Source organism: Hakea prostrata, chromosome 11 (genome assembly GCF_041222555.1).
Source record: "Hakea prostrata isolate BN-2017 chromosome 11, UWA_Hpros_2, whole genome shotgun sequence".
Taxonomy (NCBI): Eukaryota; Viridiplantae; Streptophyta; class Magnoliopsida; order Proteales; family Proteaceae; genus Hakea; species Hakea prostrata.
Genome location: NC_142610.1, coordinates 1,240,910 through 1,261,387, shown reverse-complemented (window position 1 = coordinate 1,261,387; position 20,478 = coordinate 1,240,910). Strand labels below are relative to the sequence as shown.

General features: G+C 36.4%; 2 protein-coding genes across 2 annotated transcripts; both read right to left on the bottom strand.

Moving 5' to 3' along the window:
• Positions 1-8,583: 8,583 nt before the first annotated feature.
• LOC148999515 (protein MODIFYING WALL LIGNIN-1-like) lies at positions 8,584-10,345 on the bottom strand. The gene is made up of 3 exons (XM_089139926.1): positions 9,800-10,345; positions 9,472-9,677; positions 8,584-9,247 (listed from the first exon to the last, which is right to left on the bottom strand). The coding sequence occupies exons 1-3, from the start codon at positions 9,908-9,910 to the stop codon at positions 8,998-9,000; spliced, it is 567 nt and encodes a 188-aa protein (XP_088996052.1). The 5' UTR covers positions 9,911-10,345; the 3' UTR covers positions 8,584-8,997.
• A 2,793-nt stretch (positions 10,346-13,138) lies between these two features.
• LOC148999514 (Long-chain fatty alcohol dehydrogenase family protein) lies at positions 13,139-20,070 on the bottom strand. The gene is given in 4 exon segments (XM_089140053.1): positions 13,139-14,145; positions 14,148-15,294; positions 19,158-19,427; positions 19,528-20,070. Coding segments are annotated over 4 exon segments (2,433 nt in total). The 5' UTR covers positions 19,822-20,070; the 3' UTR covers positions 13,139-13,423.
• Positions 20,071-20,478: the final 408 nt, after the last annotated feature.

Here is a 20,478-nt window from a genome sequence, read left to right as displayed (position 1 = left end):
CAAGGCAACTATAGAGATACAAAATTAATTTTCAAGTTTGCAATAGCTTTAAACACTTTTTGCATATAGGATGAATGTTATTGTTGTGAAGTTTCACACACAAATGATGGAAGCTTCCATTATTGATTATCATCATGCTCTATTATATCTTTGATCTAATATCACTCACACTTTCAACAAAATCTGAATTTGAACGAGTAAAACTCCAATGGAAAGATTTCAATGAAAAGCCAAACGCTTCAATAATTTTGAGCATCTATGCCGCTTCTCCTAAATATATAGGCCTTTTATTTTTAATTGCAAAATCATTCGTCAGTTGATCACTTTATTTAGAATGATCGATTTTTTCTGGATAAGCAGAAAGAGGCTTACTATATAAGACTTTGGTATTATTATTCATCAAATATGTAAACATATAATAAATGTATAAGTAATTTAAAACTAAATAAAATAAATGAGTGTTGTCAACAAAAGGTGAAAAAACATAAATTTGTATTAAAAAGTAACTTAAATCAATTGGATAGTAAATATTGGTGTCAAAGCTAGAGTTAACTTCGAGATTTATTAATTTCGAGGTTTATCATTGTCGTAACTACAACGTTTTAATTGGTATTGAAAACAACTTTTAAATCAACCTTGGATTTCCATCATGTGCCTTCAACGTGGCAGAGCCATATTCCCCCCCCTCCGGAAATATTAAAAATAATAATTTCGGATAAAGATGATGGGTATAGATGTCATTCTTAATTATTATCTAATGGTTACCATTAAACCCTAGTTTTAAGGAACAAAAAGTTAAATCCTAATTAGAGACTAATTCATGATCCATGAATTTCTCCTTATTTATTCTCTTCTGAATATCTTCTTTTATTCCCAATTATTTTCCTCACATGTCTCACAAACGGCTAGCAAACATTGGAGTTTTCCTAAATCTTCTTCACAATTATTAAGTATTCACTCTCTTTTTCTCAAATTATCTCTTTCTCATGATTTTTCTAGTATTATTTTCAAAAAACTAAGAAGGCATAATTTTTTTTTTTTTTGTTGTTCTTTCTTTCTCAATTTATTTATTTTGTCTTTCTAATTTTGTTGTTGTATTGTTTGTTTTTATGAGGTTTTTTTTTTGGTGGCCTAGGTATTGTTTTTTTTCCCTTTCTTGGTATTAATTTTTTAATAGTATCTTTTTCCCTTTTTTTCTAATTATCTTTTATTTATTTGTTTTTATGTATTGTTGTTTTTTCTCTTTCTCTATTTTTTTTATTATTCTTTTTAAAAAACAATGACCTAATTGAAAAGTTTTCAATTTAATTATTAAATTAATGATTTTTCTATCATTGTATATTTGTATAGTATTGAACTAGCTATTCTATTAAAAGAAAGAATTATTGAAGTAATTGAACTAGTTGATAGAATATGACTCTTATTCTATTTAGTTGAGTTCTATTTTGAATCATATATTAGTGAATAGTTAAACAAAATTTATGGTAATTGGAATACAAATGTTGAGTTATTTAGTTTAATATTTATTCAAGTTTTCGAATTTAACAATCAATCAAATTGAATGGATATAGGTGACTTTGGGAGAACAAATTGCAATTGCTGCTTCTTTAGAACTGAGTGGTATGGTCATCAAAGTAGAAGAGTTTGCTTAACCATGGGAAATAAGTCTATCACTTGTGTCTTTCTTTAAAAGAAAGAATGTTGAGAACAACATAGTTGATGCATCGTTCCCTACCTCTATTCCTGAGACATCAACTAGTGAAAAACGTCATAAACCATCTCAATACCTAAAAGTGAGCAAAATAATTATTTTGAGGGTGATCCTAAGTTGAGAAAAGTAATTTGGGACTATACGGTTGATCAATGTGATGAAATTAGATGTAGTTAGTAGTTACATTAAAGCTAGACTATATCATCCTATTCTTCAAGAGTATCCGAGATCTGGACCATCAAGTCATCCTCAACTTTTTTAGTATTCGTGGTTTCAATTTCATTCTTCTTGGTTAGAGTATTCTCCTTAAAAAAATGCAATATTTTGTTTACCATGATTTATCTTCAATAAACCTGGAGCAAACTCGAGATAGAAGTCATTCACTCTTAATGGATTTAAAAATTGAAAGAAACTGGGCATAAGAGACTATGCTTTAATAAATCACAGGTGAAAGGAAATCAACTCATGCCACTAAGTTGTTGAAAATGATTGTGCAGATTCATGAAGTAACATCAACGTATTGATTTAATGCTTGAAAATGATGCATCTCAATAATCGAAAACAACCAATTTCGTTTAAAAGCCTCAATTGATGTAATCAAATTGCTTGCGTCTCAAGGTTGTGCTTTTAGAGGTCATGGAGAAAGCAAATATTCAACCAATAGAAGTAATTTTATTAAATTCTTAAAGTTGATAGCTTCTTACAAAGATAAAGTTGAAGCAATTGTGTTGGATAATGCTTCTCAAAATGCATCATATACATAACCTCAGATACAAAAGGAAATTTTACATATTATAGTAGATAGAGTGAAGAGAGAAATTTGCAAAGAGATTGGTGATGCAAAGTTCTACCTAATAGTTGATGAATCTAAAAGAGAGCAAATGGCTATTGTTTTAAGGTTTGTTGATAAAAAAAATATATGTACAAGTGCTTCTTCTTTTTTTTTTTTTTTTTTTTTTTTTTTTTTAATTTTTTAATTTTTAATTTTTAATTTTATAATCTTGTTCGTGTTTTAGATACAAGGCTTTGACTTTGAAGATTGCTATTTTTTCTACTCTTTCTCATCATGGGTTTAACAGTCACAACAATTGAGGTCAATAATACGATGGAACAAGTAATATGCAAAGTGAGCGGAATGGGTTACAAGCCTTAGTAGTTATTGACTATCCATATGCCCATTATATCCATTGTTTTGCTCATCATTTGTAATTAGTATTAGTTGCAACATCTAGAAGTGTTGCCCAGTTGAGAAGTTCTTCTCCAAATTGGTGTCTATTATTAATCTTGTTAGTGTATCTAGTAAGTGAAAGGACGAGTTAAAAGTTGCTTATGCTTCTGAAATTGCTTACTTGATCTCCATTGATAAACTTGAGACTGGAAGTGGACTTAATCAGATTGGAACATTACAACGGCTTGGAGATACTCGTTAGAGTTCTCACTTAAGATCTATTTTAAGTTTAATAAATATGCATGGTGCTACATGTGAGGTTTTGATCAACATGATTGATAAGGAGACTACTTCATCATCGAGAGTTGAAGCAGAATTGACCTATGATACATTGACCTCCTTTCATTTTGTTTTGATCATGCATTTAATGAAAGAAATTATGGACATCACTGATGAGCTTTGTCAAGCTTTGCAACGGAAGTCTGAAGGCATCTTAAATGCTATTCATTTTGTGTCTTCTACAAAAAATCTTATCTAAGAAATGAGAGATGTTAGATGGGGGGAGTTTTTAGCTAAGGTGATTGCTTTTTGTCAAAAATGAAACATTGGTGTCCGTAACATGAGTGTTCAATTTGTAGAAAGAAAATATCGAGTTTGCCATCAACATGATGATTTTACAGTTGAACAACACTATCGAGTAAATAATTTTTATGCTACAATTGATAGTCAGTTGAATGAGCTAAATAGTAGATTCAATGAGCATGTTATGGAGTTGCTTACTCTTAGTTTTTGTTTGGATCCTAGAAGTGGTCAGTTCTAGAATATAGCAAATAAGAATTAACACACTACATATGCTGGTCGTGAGATATAAAAGACCAAACAACAGTCCACAAGGCTAATTGGTAACCAATTGTTAACAAATAAGCCCCGATTATTCAAATCAGATATTCACAGATCAAATTAGAGATCATATACATGGTGAATAACATACAAAGACATCAATTTATGCAAATCATACCCTAACCAATACTGATTAACAACTTTGTTAATCAAACAGTTACATGAATTCAAGAATCAATCAAGCATATGTAAATCACCACAATGATGTCCTAAACCATGAATTAGATCATTACAGAGCAAAAGCCCCAAGAAATTTCACCAAAGAATCAAGACAAACTATGGCTCTAATACAACTGTTTATAACACGCCTAGGTGATTAAACGAATGAGAATAAGAGATTGCAAGGATAAGAGGGTTTGATGATGGAGTTCGACCCTTTCAGATCTACATCTCCGGGGCTTAAGAACACAGCTCGATGAACTATGAAATTAGGAGAGTTAAGCCATACAAATCACAACTACAAAAGCCAAAGAAGGTAGACCACAATTGTAACAACCCCTGCATGTCTAATCTGGGATCCGTATTGCAGGTCTGAGTACCCGAAGGGCCAGCCGGAATAAACTGTGGAGTATTCGGATTGAAGTCCATGATCCATACCTTGAGCCTATGGATTTGGATTCCACCGATGAAGAACTTGCTTTACTAGGAATTCGAATAAGAATCCGTAGAAACCTTGATGGATTGGGAGAGTGGATCACCAGTCGGAGTCAAGTTGTGATTGGAGATGTCCGGGATCAAGGTAAGGACACCCCCACATGTTGGTTAGGGTTAGGTTTATATTGGGGATCAATCGGTTGAGCAAAACACCCAAGTACTGAAAAGTACTAGAGGGCGGTTGCTTAAGGCTGTTAATTGATCAACAAATCGCCCCAAGCGACCGCCCAGGATTGCTTGTGGGAATTAAACCCTATTTTTCTCCAGTCCACTATAAATAGGTAACCTCGACTTATTCTCTTATTATTATATTCGGGATTGTTGCTGTGGACAGTTAGGAGTTAGAGAGCACATGTTGGAAGGTGAATGACGCTTGATTTGCGAGGAAGATCCAATCCTTTGTTAATTTAGCGAATCAATCGGAGGTAAGTTGATTTCACACTCTCTATACCTATTCCTCTTCTTTTAGAATAGTGTGAATCCTTCTTACATGGTTTTGTAGTTAGTTATTCGTGATAGTTCTTGTTACTGCACAATCCTGTTCATCCCTTCAGCCGGTTAAACCTGCACAGATGAGCTCGACCGTGGAGGTCGAGTTTTCACCTCCGACGATCTAGTTAGAAATCCGACTAAGGAAGGCAAGAAAGTAATGAACAATAATGAAACGAATAGTGATAGTTCTATTCAGCATACCTTTCTCTTGTGCTCCTTTACCTTTTTATAGATTTTCCACGTATGAGTTCGAGTGAGACTCAAACCCTAGTTTGGTTGTAATCTGATTCTTAGTCATTGTGTCCTACTCAAATACGAGTAGTTGAGTCGTAACTGAATACTATAACTTTGGCTAGAATCTTATTCGGATTCACCTTGTTATTCAGCTTTTGTACTTATTCGACTGACTTTGACTTGGTCGGTCTGATAGGATCCGTTCTAGTTGGACTAAGCTCAAACCGAACTGGTTTGACGATTGCTCGATCTGGTGATTCGGATCTGGCTCAAACTCGAGTCGGTTTGATTCGGATCTGGTCGGACTGGGCTCAAACCGGACTGGTTTAAGCTGACTTGTTCTTTCCTTATCAGTTCTATTCTTCCATCAGTGTTCTTGATTAGATCATGTCCGAAAACGGATCTTTACGTTTGAATAAATGATTGATCTGATTGAAGGAGATGATGTGGCTACTGAATCATTAAATTTCTAGGGTTTGTGCTTATGCTGTAGGCTCTTTATAGACGAAATTCGAATTTAGATCATCCCAAAATCGGACTAAAATTCGGAGATCAAATATAGGAATTTTGAACTTGAGTTACTGTTTGTAATAGGGGTGGTCGCTCAGGGCAGTTGATTGCCCAATCAATCGCCATAAGCAACTGGATTGGTCACGGTAGCCCAATCAGGTTGGTTGTTGCTTTGTTTTGACTCCTGTTTTTAATGTATTTTTATAACCCTATTTTAGGTAGTCTCTAAAGTTCTCTGGACTTTCTAATTGCGAGGTTTGGTTGCAATTACAATAATTTTTATGCTTCTACATGTAAGGGTACATTCTTACATATATGTACTAACATAATCTATGATGAATTATTATATCTTTGAATGCATTTTTAATCTTGTAACTTCTTGTAACAGTAGGTACATATGAATTATGGTTAGTTATGTATTGTGAATGATGATTAGGTGTACTTCAATTACTATGTGATGTTGAATGCTTAATTATATGATGGTGGTTGAAGACATGATGTAACTATGATTGAGGGTTTTCATACTGGGTATCCATTGCTTGGGATATCAAGGGCTATGGTATGGGACATTACTTATTGATACTCCCAACACTATCATGACTGCTGGATGACATAATTAGGAGGTCTAGAATGCATGGCTAGGTACCCATACATGCTACTATCTTTTCGGTAGGGGAATTGAAGCCGGATGATCTATGATAGCAGTGATGTGACTTTGTTTCATCCTACAGTGGTAGCCAATCCGTGCGGAGATTCAGTGGTTCACTTTTCATCATGCATTGACATTGTTGCATATGTTAGGGTTGGGCTCATGAACATCCAAGGAGCGGACGGGAGTCGTGAGGGGACATGAGAGCACCTGCCTCAACAATATGTGAATGACCATAGGGTTAGGGAATGGAGTCCAATAGAGGTAGCTAGTTCGTGATGATTCTCATTCCTAGGTAGAGAAGGATACTGAATTGAGTTGGTTGGTGCCATAGGGGAAGTATCTGGACTACATTAAATATGTTATTGTATGACCTTGCATTGGATTAGAAACCCTGACATGCGCTAGTACTCAGGCCAATGGTCGTGGTGAGAGAGAGTGGACTTAAACCCCAGCCATAGTTTGGACTGAACCCCTCGCTTGGGATCCCAACAGAGGTAACCAGTTCGTGAGAGATTAGAGTGACTAGACCTACCTAGAGGAGGGCTTGTGTTTTATGTTAAAGCATGTCTGTCATTTAAAGACTTGTATAGTTAGATTTATAGCTGCATCCATATACTTGTGTATTATTTTATATATATGTTATTTAATATGATACAATGTTGGTATATATGTGAGATGTGTTTCCTAATCGAGTTCGTCATAACTCATTACCATATACTTGCATATATTTTTTTTATATATGTTATTTAATATGATACAATGTCGGTATGTATGTAAGATGTGTTTCCTTATAGAGTTCGTCATAACTCATTCCTTTTTGTGTGTGAAATTATATTATATAGATGAATATATTGGATCAAGAGAAGTTTCGTGTGACTGGAATGACTCCTGTGAAGAAGCTATGGAGGTGTGAATGGGAAGTGGAGATGTATACCATGAGTCACCGGCGGATGCTTGGAGTGCGCTTATAGCACCCGTTGATGGCTGGAGTAGGCAGATAGCGCGTCGTTTCGAGAAGTCAGTGGAGGTAGGTTGAATAACTCCCTCCATTGAAAAATTTGAAGAAAAAACCATCACCCTTGAGAGAACTAAAAGAAACAATCAGAATTAATTTAACTTTTACTTCCACTGAATTCTACAAATTTTGGAACATATACTTTATTCCTTTTTCTTTGATTCATTCATTTTGAGTATTGGACTCATGTATTTATTTATTTTTTAAATTATTTGGATTATTCTTTCTCTTGATTATTATTGTGTGCATTTATTATCATTGATGGTACATTGTAGATCTTGTGAGTGTAAATTACACCGACGGATTATCGGGCGAGACCGATATCGGAGGGTGGGATGTGACAACAATCATGCGATCTCAAGCCACAGTAAAAGCCCTTCTAAATCATGCATCTAGTTGCTACAATCGCCACCGCAACAGAGCCTCCACAAGGTTCCCCTAGAATCCTAACAATCGCTTAGCCAGGAAGAAGATGAATAGAACATGACCCAATACGATTAGAAAAGCCATTCAACCAAATACAATATATAATCATGACTTGTACCAAGGAATAGGCGCCAGTTTAGATGGGTTCACTTAGTGAAGAAGGGCAATTACACGTCACATGCCTTTTGGTTGACCAAAGCTTCTTCTCTCTGAAATGGAGTTTTAATGCACCAGAAAATAGCTTCTATTGACTCACTCATCAATGTCTTCTTTCTCTGTTTCTCACACACACCATTGAGATTTTGTATTGGAATTATGCTTGGTGGTTGTTTTGGTCGAATCATCACAAAGAAACCATAAAATTGAAATTAACTATGCTTTTGGTAGCTCGGTGGTGGCAGGGGGAGGAGATGGTCGCTGACAGGGGAAGGGTTGGTGGTTGCCGGCAGTAGTGGGGTTTTCGGCAAGATATAGGAAGAAGATAGACCAACCTAGAGAGAAAAATGAAGGAAACTTATCTGAAGGTATTTTGGTTTTTTTACACCTAGAAAGGTATACGACTCATTTGAATAACAAATGCAATGGGCAAGCTTTTGATCGTTAAGGGTGAGTAACTTGCAATTTTACAAAAAATTCAGAGTAGATGCCGTACAATTTAACCCACTTAAGTAGGCGTCCTGCAAAAAACTCTTAATTCTTTGGTACATATAATTATAATCGAATCTGTTTTTTTTTTTTTTTTTGGTAAACTCGAATGCTCTGTTCAAGGTGACAACTGAATAAAAATTTTATGGAAAAATAGAAAGAGCTAAAGAAGTTGAAAAAAATCAATTACACATGACCTATTCAGTTGATGATCTTGCTTTGCAATTATGTGGAGTATACATAGTTTATTGGAATATGGAAGAACTCTTCCCTAGGGAGTTTCTGCTGCATTTCTTTATTGCTCTTCTCGCTTTTCTTTGATAGGGACCCAAAGCCAGCTTCTTCCCTTGCTGACAATCCCAATCCCTCATTAATAAAGAAAACCAAACAGTAACATCATTTTCAAGTTCTATGCAAATGTGGTATTATCTGGTGGAGTAAGATTTTCTTTCACCTTCTCTCCTCCAACTCTCCCAGTCTCTGGTTTTTGGGTTCCTGCTGGTTATTATGAAGAGGGAGAAGAGAACTCGTCCTCAGCTGGATCTGGTCTGTCTATTGGGTTGGTCGTCATTTCTCGACTCTTCTGAATTTCACCTTGCTTCTGGGTTATGAATCATCATCTCCTGTTTTACTTGTTTTCTCCGGTGTCTTGTCTTCCTAATGGAGAACATTGAGCCAAGAATTAGGCTTTCTGTGACCAAAACCAGTACTCCTGATCCACTATATATCCCTCTTCTAACAAAGTAGCATTCCCCATTTAACCATCCTTTGCTGTAAGGTTGTCTCCTGCTCATGGTTGTGGCTGTAAACAATAATATAAAAGCTAATCCAAAACTGATCCTGTTCAAGGCACAAGATGGAAATCCAATTAGATTTCCAATTCTAATTCAGGGTTTATCTGAGTTGGTTCAAAAGTTGTTTTCAAGGCCAATGAAAACGTTTGGTGATTATGTGATTGTAATCAAAAGGTTGCCCACCAATCCAACAAGATAAGGTTCTACAGAAATGCAATGTTCATATATGAAATGTTGGGTGAGAATTGAGAAAAGGGACTTGTTACCTACCAGGATAGAACGACTGGGATGATGGCTATTCTTTGTTTCTTGGCTTCTTCGCTGGTTTTTTTCTCTTTCAAGCAAAATTGGCTAGCAATGATCAAGTTTCCGATTATCTGAGCAACCAGGAGACAGATCAAAGCCACTACTCCAAACCCATATGAATGACTCCGTGGAAGAAAACAGAGTTCACCATCTAATTTCATATCTTTTAACTTCAAAAATACAATGGCATCAATCAGCTTCAGGATACTAACTATTGAAGATAATCAAGAACAACACCATGAGAAAGTAAATTAAGAAACCAAGATAATGGAACAGAATCAATAAGTCTTACCCGTGATCTCTTGAACTCTGCAGCAACACATGCCGAGAATGAAACAAGACCAACAGCAATAAAGATTGAACAGAGAAATGGGAACGCAGAGAATTGTTGGGTTTTCTCCATTGGAGAGGCTTAATTAAGCTTAGGAGTTGGAAGAAGCTAGTAGAGAACTCTCCTTAGTGTCTCTGGAATCAAGAGGTAACTTGGAGATCACTTAAGGGACACAAGAGGAGGCAGTTGGCCTTCCCCAGAGGCTTATTCCCTAGTGGTGGTTGTTGAGACTTTGTTCTGAAGTCTTCCATTGCTTCCAAGGAGAGACACCCTCCCAAATTCTACCTGGGCAGTTGATTGTTTTGAGACTTGACTTTGAAATTATTGTCTCATCTCATCTTCCATCCATCGGATGATCATGTCATGCTTGGCTGTGTCTCTGCGCATCTAAACACCACAACCCATCTTCCATTGGATATCATTTTCCTTGATAAAAATTGAAATTTGAAACCCAGTTACATCAGAGCTGCTGGTTCTTAAGGTAAATTTGACTTTTGGGTTGTCCGAATTTAATAAATGAATTACCATCGGTTCTTAAAGCAGCCATGAATTTCTCATTGACCTTATCACGTTTTCTGCGGCTTATATAATTTCCAAGGTTAGTTAAGACTCCTCTCATTGGTCTCTTTTGCCAGCCCGAGAAGGTTCTTAATAAACACATTACAGTGGTTCTGGGACCACATGAGGTTTCTTTTTTTCTTCTCTTTCTTGTTAGGTAGCCATGTTTCTTGCGAGCAGAAGGAAAGAAATACATGAAAACAAAAGACGTGTGTGTCTATTTTCCATATTACTATCAACCAACTACATCAGACACTGGATTTCCATGAGAGACAAAGAAAGGTTAACAGATGAAATGACAGGTTGATGGGCAACTGGGTGAAGACCTTGGATTTTGCTTAGAAGCAATGCCACCATGTAGTGGCTGCTCAGATTCACTGTTTGGTCCAAATTTAAATCTGAACAGCTTAATTAATTCTCATGTAAATTGTTAAAATTTCAGTAAATGAATTAATTAAACGGGCTAAATTTAAATACGAACTGAACAGTTAATTTGGGTTGTTGGCTGTCGAAGAAGAATTCAATATAATGGATTGATTATGGTGAGGGGAGGTATAGTGTAGTTAGTTAATTAAACTAATAAAAGCACAATTAAGTAGTGGTCTGCGTCGACTCAAAGCCTAATAAATTAGGTTTCCTCTCCCACCCATGATCTCCCCCAAAAGGAATTAATGCCTTCTCAATTAGAACTGTTACTTTGATTAAATTTTTTATTGTTTTTTTATAATATTCAAAGCCAAGCCTCTGATAAGCTAATCAAAAGCTCAGTTCCTCTTTTTCTCAATTCTCACCTTCCCCAGCTTCAAAGAGAATGCATTTCTGTTGAAGAAGGGAACCTCAGCATGAGTCATCAGCTTCTCAACATCAGATTGGGATAAAATGGGAATCACTCAACATCCATGCCCCCATTATGATGGCATGGGCTTCTAAATTCCTCAATAATTTATGGTTTGTTTATGTGGGCTCCTAGTTCACTTTGTTTTTTCTGATGATGTCTCTGTGAACTCATAAAAAAAAAGAAAAGAAAATGAAAACTGTGTGATCACCCAGAAAAAAACATACATGAAAGCTGACGACTTTTTTTTTCTTTGGTAAAATGAAAGTTGACGACTACTGTTCAACTACATGAATTTTCAATTTGCTTTAAGTCTTCAACTTTGAATATGACATTACTAAATACTGTCTTTAATCATGCAAATCAAAATCATACTGGAAAGAGAATCTCTGGAATGATCAGCACTACTAGCTAGGTCCTTTCTCTAAGATAGATCGATAAGTGATTATCAATGAACAAATTAATGGGACACCATTCATGATTCATGCACTTAAAAGGGCATAAATTCCTTTTTTTTTTTTTCTTCGGGTAAACTAAATTTTCATTCAGAAGAAGAACACAAGGCATCAGAAGAGGAAAACTCCTGGAGCCAAAGAGAGGCCCAGAGGTCTTCTTTGATCCTAGTAAGGTGTGCTGCCTTTCTAGCTCTTTCCAAAGTCCAATGGAAATCAATTAGTGGGACTTTAGCATTACTGCTCGTGGCATGGAAATGCTTGTTTTATTTGCCCAGTAATACTCTCTATTCTCAATGAGCCAATCAAGTAGTTGCAGTTGGTTCTTCCCGAGTACCCCTTGAAGAAGGGGTTAGCGTGTCTTAATGAGGACAAAGAACCTAAGTGTTGGTTCTTCCCAAGTACCCCCTTGAAGATGGGGTTAAAGCCTCTTAATGAGGATGAAGAACTAAGAGTTGGTTCTTCCCGAGTAACCCTTGAAGAAGGGGTTAGTGCCTCTTAACGAGGATGAAGAACCTAACTGTTGGTTCTTTCCGAGTACTCCTTGAAGAAGGGGTTAGCGCTTCTTAACGAGGACAAAGAACCTAAGTGTTGGTTCTTCCTGAGTACCTCTTGAAGAAGGGGTTAGCGCCTGTTAACAAGGACAAAGAACCTAAGTTTTGGTTCTTCTCAAGTACCCCTTGGCGAAGGGATTAGTGCCACAAAAGGAAGAAAAAAAAATTTGGTTTTTCTTCCGCCTCCCCTAGAGGGGGGGGGGGGCCTTTTAATAAAAAACAAAAACCAAGGGGGGGGTTTTTCTCCCCCCCCCCCCCGGGGGGGGGGGGCCCCCCCCACGGGGGGCCAAAAAACCAAAAAAAGGGGCGAAACACCTATTCTAAGGCAACAACAAATGAATAATTACTTTGGAGCCAGTGAATGATGAATAAAGCCTCCAAATGTAAAGGTATGTGGAGTCTGATTGCATATATTATTTAGACAACATTATCATCTAAAATTAAAGAAACAAAACAACAGTTCAGGACATATTTGATTACCCACAAGAAAATAGTTTTTTTTTTTTTTTTTTTTGCTTTGAGAAGTAGAAAAATTGGAGAAAACCATTCGATAGAACCATTTTTTTTCACATGATTTTTGTAGTATAAATTGAAATTTATGAAAATTTTTGCTTCGAGAAACACTTTTGATGCAACAACTAAATAAGTTATTGCATTTGTTTCTTGAAGCAAAATTGGAAGCAAGCTGGACTTAAGTGAGACAGTTTTAGAGGGGTGCCTATAGAATTTGGCACTCTAAACATAAGAATGACAAATTTTATAAATTTAGTGACAATTTTCAAATTTTCTACTCCTAGAAGCAAGTTTTATCAAATGCCTAAAAAAATATTTAAATTTTAGAATTGTTTATGTTTCGAAAAAAAAAAACACATGGTGAGTTATCAATGTGTCTTTCCCCCAAACATCTCACACTTTTCCTTCTCAACCTTTAAATTATAAAATTCAGAAACACAACAATATTTCACTCTTTTCCTCTTCTCAACCTTTATAGTATCTATCAATATAAAAATAGTACATAACTAGAAGTAAGGATTATCTAAGCCAAATCATACATTTACCATTAGAAATCTATATACTCCACAAGTTTCAATCTAATCAGAATATAAGCTAAAAGTCCACGTGCATCTACACATGCGTGTTTACGTGTATATATAAAAGGAAGGAGAAGAAAACAATGATATCTGTTTCAGTTTCGGGTCTTCTTCCTCTGAAGAGCATCAAGAACTGAGTGAGCAGTGCAATAAGCAATGGCCTGCACAGTGACCATAGGATTCACACCCAATGCGGTAGGAAATACGCTTGTGTCTGCAAGGTACAGACCCTCCACCTCCCATGTCTCTCCCCTTTGGTTCACCACTGACTCTTTAGGGTTCACTCCCATCCTGCAGCTGCCCATCTGGTGGGCTGAGCATATTGATGTAGACAAACCCCTCAGCTTTCTACTACTTTCCTCCTTCACAAACTTCTCAAACTCATGCCAGCTTGCTTGCTTCACATTCAGTTTCTTCCCCTCACAATGATGGGTTCCAATCTCTTCTGCTCCTGCAGCTGCCAATATTCTAAGTGTCTTCTCCAATCCTCTTTGCAAGTTCTCTTCATCTATGTCATCCATTTGATAACTGTATGAATTCCACGAATTCACACTACCTGATCCTTTATCCCTTGCCAAAGCAAATATATGGCAAGTTCTTGAGAACTTGCACATCCTCTCTTTAATGTCAATCCCAGAGAACCAAGGGATCAATGATGAGAACATTCCAGGGTGCAATGCGGGCGTTTGTATCACAGCGCCATAGCCGCCGCCGCTGCCATTGCCGGAAACTTCGAAATTTGCTACTACAGTGGACATTGCAGTCATTATACCCCCTTCATAACTCTTTTTTCTCGCAATTCAGATGCAGACATTGTTGAATTAGGGAAGTAGCCCCATGCCATTGCCACAGGATGAAGATGAAGGTGTTTTCCAATTTTGGGATTCTTCAATCCACTTTTTTTTAGCAGTGATGGTGTGGAAAGAGCTCCACATGCAACAATCGTCACCTTTGATTTCACTTCACATATCTCCTTTCCCCATCCATTGTTGAATTCGAAAGCTACCCCAGTCGAAGTGTTTCGATCTCTTGACTTCGCCTTCCTCTCGTGTAAGACTCTCAAGGCTTTGCAACCAGGTAGAATTACTCCATTGCCAGACTCCACCATGTCCACTAGCCATGTCTCTGTGGTACCCTTCTTTCTTCCATCCTTGCAACCAAAACAACACCACCCACAATAGTGATCTGGAACTGAATTTCTAGGGATGTTGTTTACTGGATAACCCAACTCAGTGCAACCTTTCCTTAACACAGCATTGTTGAATCCTTCTTCTGTGATTTCAGATTGAACTCCCATACGTTCACAAACTACATCCATGGCATGCTCATAGAGTTTACTCTCGAATAACTCCAGTTCGCAACTGTTACTCCATTCCTTCATTACATGATCTGGGGTTCGAATTGAAGCAGACCAATTCACTGTAGAACCCCCACCAACAGTTGATCCAGCAAGAATCGTCACGCCTAAATCGTCTGTAACTAGCAAACCACCATCTTGATACATTTGACGCATGGACTGTCCTTCAAAAAGTGAAAGATTCCTTCTTCCATAGTAGTTTCCTTTTTCTAAGACGAGTACCTTGTAACCTGCTTTGGCAAGAACACCAGCAGCAACTCCACCACCGGAGCCAGAACCCACCACCACCACATCACATTGGATGGTCAAAGAAGGAGAGGACAGAGAATGTGCTCTTCTAGTGGGTGAACGGTGATGATGAACTGAGACGGGAAACCCAGATCGCTCAAGCGTTACAGAGAGAACTTCCCTCGGTTGTGTTACATCAACAAGGCCTTTATAAAGAGGTCCAACAAATTTCTCCTTGTCTGCATCTTTGGTGGTGCAATTCTCATCTCCTTCTTGCTTGTCTTCAGTTCTGCTAGTTTCTTGAGAATTTTTCGTCAAATCCGGATCCGCTCCACAGTATCCCAATGCTTTCCACGATACGTTATGATTATTCTCGTCTACCTGAAATAGATGAAACGATGAAGAGATGTACATTAAAAGGAACAAGTTAGCGAAATGGAGCAAGTTAAGATCCTTTTTCAAGAACCTCCACTATCTTCATCAGAAATCTTTTTGCTCGATCACTTGGTAAATATGGTTAACAAAAGCAAGAAGCCAGAAAACTTGCCATAGGATTATTACAAACTGAATTTGCTAAAAGTCAGATCATCAGGAACTTGTAGTGGCAAAAAAGAAATCAAATCAAGCATGGTAAAGTCAATATTTGTTATCATACCACGATCAAGCTCTACGACATGCATGTATTTTCTTACTATTACTCTAAATAGTTATTTTGGGTCCATTCAACTTTTTTGAGCTCCTTAAAATTGCAATTGGTCAGTTTTCCTTCCATATATATGGTGCATCTTTAAGTCTTCATGGAACATATGCATACCACTTCAACTTGTTGTTAGAGAGCTTGTTTTGAATTGGTGCAACTTTCTAAATCAGCTCTAAAATAATCATCGCTTGTTCTTGCTACATATCTTCCTCAACAATCCATCTCCACTATAGTTATCTTTTTTATGTTATTACTCTTAATTGCTCAACAATCTACTTCATATGTCTTAAACAGTCTTATTGTTATCCTATATAACTTCCCCGCCTTAAATTTAATAAACTTATATTTATCACATAAACACCCGATGCACCTCTCCATTTGAAGAAAGGGAGATCTCTAAAGGTAAGGGAAGGGAGATTGTTTTTGAAGAAAATGCAAGAATTGATTGATTCCTGGGGAGAGAGAAAATAGTGGAATGAACAATCAAATTTAGATCATTGATTCTTCTAATGGGAAAGGAGTTTTCCTATCTTATAAATGTTTTAGAAATATTATTCTTTTAAAATATCAAGGGTGTGAGGTAGAGGACAAGAATCATCTCTGCAAATATAATCTTTTACTGATGGTTTTTCTTTTTTTTTTTTCTTTTCATTTTTCTTGTATTCTTTTTTTTCATTCTTAATTTAATAAAATGACTAGCGAAAAAGATAGAGAATCAAGAACATTAAAGTGTTGGCTCAAGAAGAGAGATTGAAATGTGGAAAATGGCCCAAATATTTGTCAAATCACCTGAGAAATTTATGAGGTATCAAAGTTATTGAATTCTGAATTTAGAGACAGTTGAGACGGCCGGAGCACTAAATTCCCAACTAAATACAGCTGGTATTTCTCTGCTCAGTCGCTATCTTGGGGCTGTTCATACCTACCTTGAGTCAGACAGTTATAATACATGATGAGGGTATTTTACCAAATTGATAAAGCATGAAAATTGATACTATTTAATCATTTACAGTTCAATGTCATTCTCAGGCCTTCATTAGGAATAGACATTTTTCTGTCACTAATTAAGAGTGCATTTCCAATGTGTTTGTAAATTTCTTGACTAGGAAGGTTCTGTTATTTACTTGTATGATAGTTTGACCTCTTTTCGATCCTTAGTTATTAGGTATATCATTTGTGGGTGTTTTTCGTGATACTTCTAACTTGATAAATTATTTTTTTTTCACAAAAAGAAAAAAATACATTCAATACACAGGGATGTTTCCTTAAAGAAAAAAAAAATACACTAAGGATATTAAAGCCTAACCCTGTACATATAAATAGTGATAGCGGTTCCATATCATCAAAAAGGAAAACTATATATAGAAAGAGAGACTAGAGAGACAGGAGAGGAGATAGCTGTTGCTGCTGCCTAACTGATGCCTTGACAAACCCAGTGGTGAATGAGTGAGAAGGGTGGAATCCGATGAGTCTATGTCGACCATTTGTGAGAAGAAAATTACACTATTCTTATACCTATTCACCATATATAAAGGAAGACCCAATTCTGATCTATGTTGTTTGTATTTAGAAGTGAATCCCTCTTAAATGTGTGGTGAATATAACAGTTAGATTATTAAAGATGGACCCCCATCTTAAATGTGTAGTAAAGAGACATTAAAATAATATAAGATAGAGGATCTCAATCATGCATAGACTAAAAATTTTTATTTCATAAGATAAATGTGTTTTTTTATGGTAACTAGGGATGAAAGAAGAGGGTCGGAGTGAAATAAAGCCGGATCTTTCCACAGTTTGCCCTAAAAATAGGACATAGCTTATTGAATTTTTTCATGAGAAGAAGTCAATAATTTCTTTTTTCTAATAGACAGAATATCAAGAAGGAAAAGATAATACAAATTAAAACATATACACATATAGAAAAGAAACGACAGCTATAATTGTATCCCAAAATTTATGAGTGTTACCTCATGTATTAATGATATATATATATTTATATATGTTAGGTCAGATACATATTTAAAATTTCAGAAGGCACATCTTAAAGACCTCATGGCATGAATCAAAACCATATGAGAGGTCTGGTCAATATCCCATCTTGCCCACAAATTTTATGGCACTCACGTACCTGTCCGGCATCTTTATTAACATCTCTGAGCAGCTGTCTTCTGGTGATTTAAATTCCTTTGTGGAATTCTAATTAAATTTATTAACTTATACTTACAAATAATAACTCGGAATTAGAAGATAGCAGAGATTGAGGAAGGAAGCATTGCAAGAGTAATTCCTTCTCGCTGTCACCCCCTTTAATCAATTCATATATGTGAGAAGGAAGCTACTGAAGGCTTGTTGTGTCACTTCTTTCCAGCTTCCTTCTGGAATTCAATTTGGCGCCTAGTAAGGAAGAGCTAATCTTTCTACTCTAGCTTGTTCAAAAGAGTATCAGATTTCAAGTCCTAAAACCGTTTTGTTTATTAGACTTCCTCTCAAACTATTAATTGACTTGACTTCAAGGAAAAAGGATCCCATTTCATATGTGGCATGTATGTATCCCCTTCTCTCTTTCAATGATAATCAATCTAAATTCCAATGGGTGTCTCTATTGAGCACTCGAGCTCGGTTCTCTACTCTCAATAACCTTTACCTGATAACTCTCCCCCCTCCTTCCCCCTTTCTCTTTACATCCTCTTTTCACCACCACCATATAACTAGTTAATGTTAAGAAATGAGAGTTCTACTTGGTATTAACAATAAATATGCGACACACTGCAGCCTAGAGTTTAGAACAAAATTTATGGTCGAGATGACATCTCGAACCTTTACCTTCAAAAAAATCATTTACGTAAAATAAGATAAAAATAGTGATTAAGCTAGATTTCGTCTTGACTACAAGCTTTAATCTGAACTGTAGGTTACATGATCCACTAAAGCAATTTCTAAGCAACAAAACCTCCTCTATATGTGATGAAAAAATCATCAAACCTTTTTACCCTCAAGATAGAGGATCTGGCTTAACTCTCCACATATAAAACATTTTTGTTGTATTATTTTATTTTCAACTATGCACAGATGAGACTTGACTTGGTTTGTGGACTCGTGTGTTTTTTTTATTTTAAAAAGTAAAGAATCTCGTAAATATGTGACAAGGATTGTTTTTGTTTTTTTCGTTTTAAAGTACGGAGACGAGAATTTGTCACGTCCCTTTTGCGCACAGTTTCTGGTTCTCCATCAAATCTTTGAAAGTGTAAAGATGTATACACCAGATCAGTGATGATCAGATCTTTGAGGAATAAGGCGCTTTTGACTTTTTCGGTTTGAGTTACAAATTTGTTTTGAACGAATAGTAACTCAAAGGACTTGAAGGGTTTATGATTGAAAAAACGAAAATGAAAATAAATGAGATCAAATTTGTTTAAATGTGAATTTATAACAAGCAAACGAAACAATCATCCTTCAACACAAACACACAAACAGAAACATGAAGAACCACCAGGTAGGGGTGTGATTATATATATATATATATAGAGAGAGAGAGAAGTAATACCTGAGTAAAGAAGGCAAGCATGGTAAGATACTTGAGGCATCTGACAAGCAACCTCCGAGGATAAAAGTAGCTCAAAGACCAAGACAGAAAGATCTGCTCTCGCTTCTTCTGAGGAAGCTCTGAGAATCTGTGGAAGAAAGGGAATTTGATGGACATGCTCGCTATCCCACATAGCAGAAATGTTCCATACCATGTGGAGAGCATCCATAATACAACATAGAGCACAGGTGTCAATGGATGGTTCAACGTTTCTGCCACCATCGCTCCAACCTGCATATATAGCATTGTCACCAAAATCAAGGAACAAGAAGAGCAAAATTGAAGAAACTTACTAGAGTTCCAACTGGGTTTCCTTCTGAAAGTTACTTACATGCTCATGGGTTCCAACCATGGATGCACTAGTTTTGTAGAACGTCTGGACGGAGTCATCATGGTTGCCGGAGATATTAATAGATGGCAAAAAAGTATCACAAATGGACGAGAGAGATTCCAGTTGAGGTGAAGATAATGAGTTGACATTAGCAGGGATTCCATAGAAATTAAATCTCCGCTTCGATTTTGGTGGAACGGGATTGATAACCACCTCGTTCAGCTCTATCACAGAATGCTCAAGTGCTTCTCCTTCCCTCACAAAAACCAAATTCTCGTCTCTTTCGTTCTCCATATTAATTCTCACTTGCTGATCAGGAGAGTACTGTGACCCAGAACGAGAGAAGTGGGTTTATCTATCTTCCTTATATAAAAGATCTCCAGAGAGAGAAAGACAGAGAGAGAGAGAGAGAGTGAAAGAAGAGTGAATTCCTAGTATGAGAGCTGGGGACTTGAGAAACTTATATTATTATATATCATGCTCTACGAAGGGAAATTGGAACTGTGATGGACGCCAGAGGTGCTGCTGAGAGAGAAATATGGAAATGGAAATGGAAATGGAATTAGAAGTAACCCTGAGCAGTCTTTATCCATAATAATATAAAGGAAGACCTTTTTAGTGATAATTTGTCCTTTATACACGCATTGCTTGATGGCTGATGCTAATCTCCTAGTCATTATTGTTGTAGGATTACCACAATTGACAAATCGATGCTTATGTTTAATGAAGAAAGAGAAATGGATCCATGACTCACTATTTTTAACTAACTGCACTCACAACTCACAACGTAAATTTTCTTTTCATAAAAAAAAAAAAAAAAAAGAAGCTTTAGAGTCTAATTTAGTGATCAATTGCTACGTATGAATTCGTATAAGCAATATCAGGACGTGTATGTGACAAGTAGATTAGCTATCCACCATTCGTTGATATTTTGCTTTATTTACTAGTACT

What these genes read in the sequence shown, in the direction of transcription:
- LOC148999515 (XM_089139926.1), bottom strand. Translation starts at nt 9,910, where the DNA reads ATGGAGAAAACCCAACAATTCTCTGCGTTCCCATTTCTCTGTTCAATC. An exon ending in CAGAGTTCAAGAGATCACGG is followed by an intron (nt 9,678 to 9,799) that starts GTAAGACTTATT and finishes GTATTTTTGAAG; the next exon opens with TTAAAAGATATGAAATTAGA. An exon ending in ATCCCAGTCGTTCTATCCTG is followed by an intron (nt 9,248 to 9,471) that starts GTAGGTAACAAG and finishes TGCCTTGAACAG; the next exon opens with GATCAGTTTTGGATTAGCTT.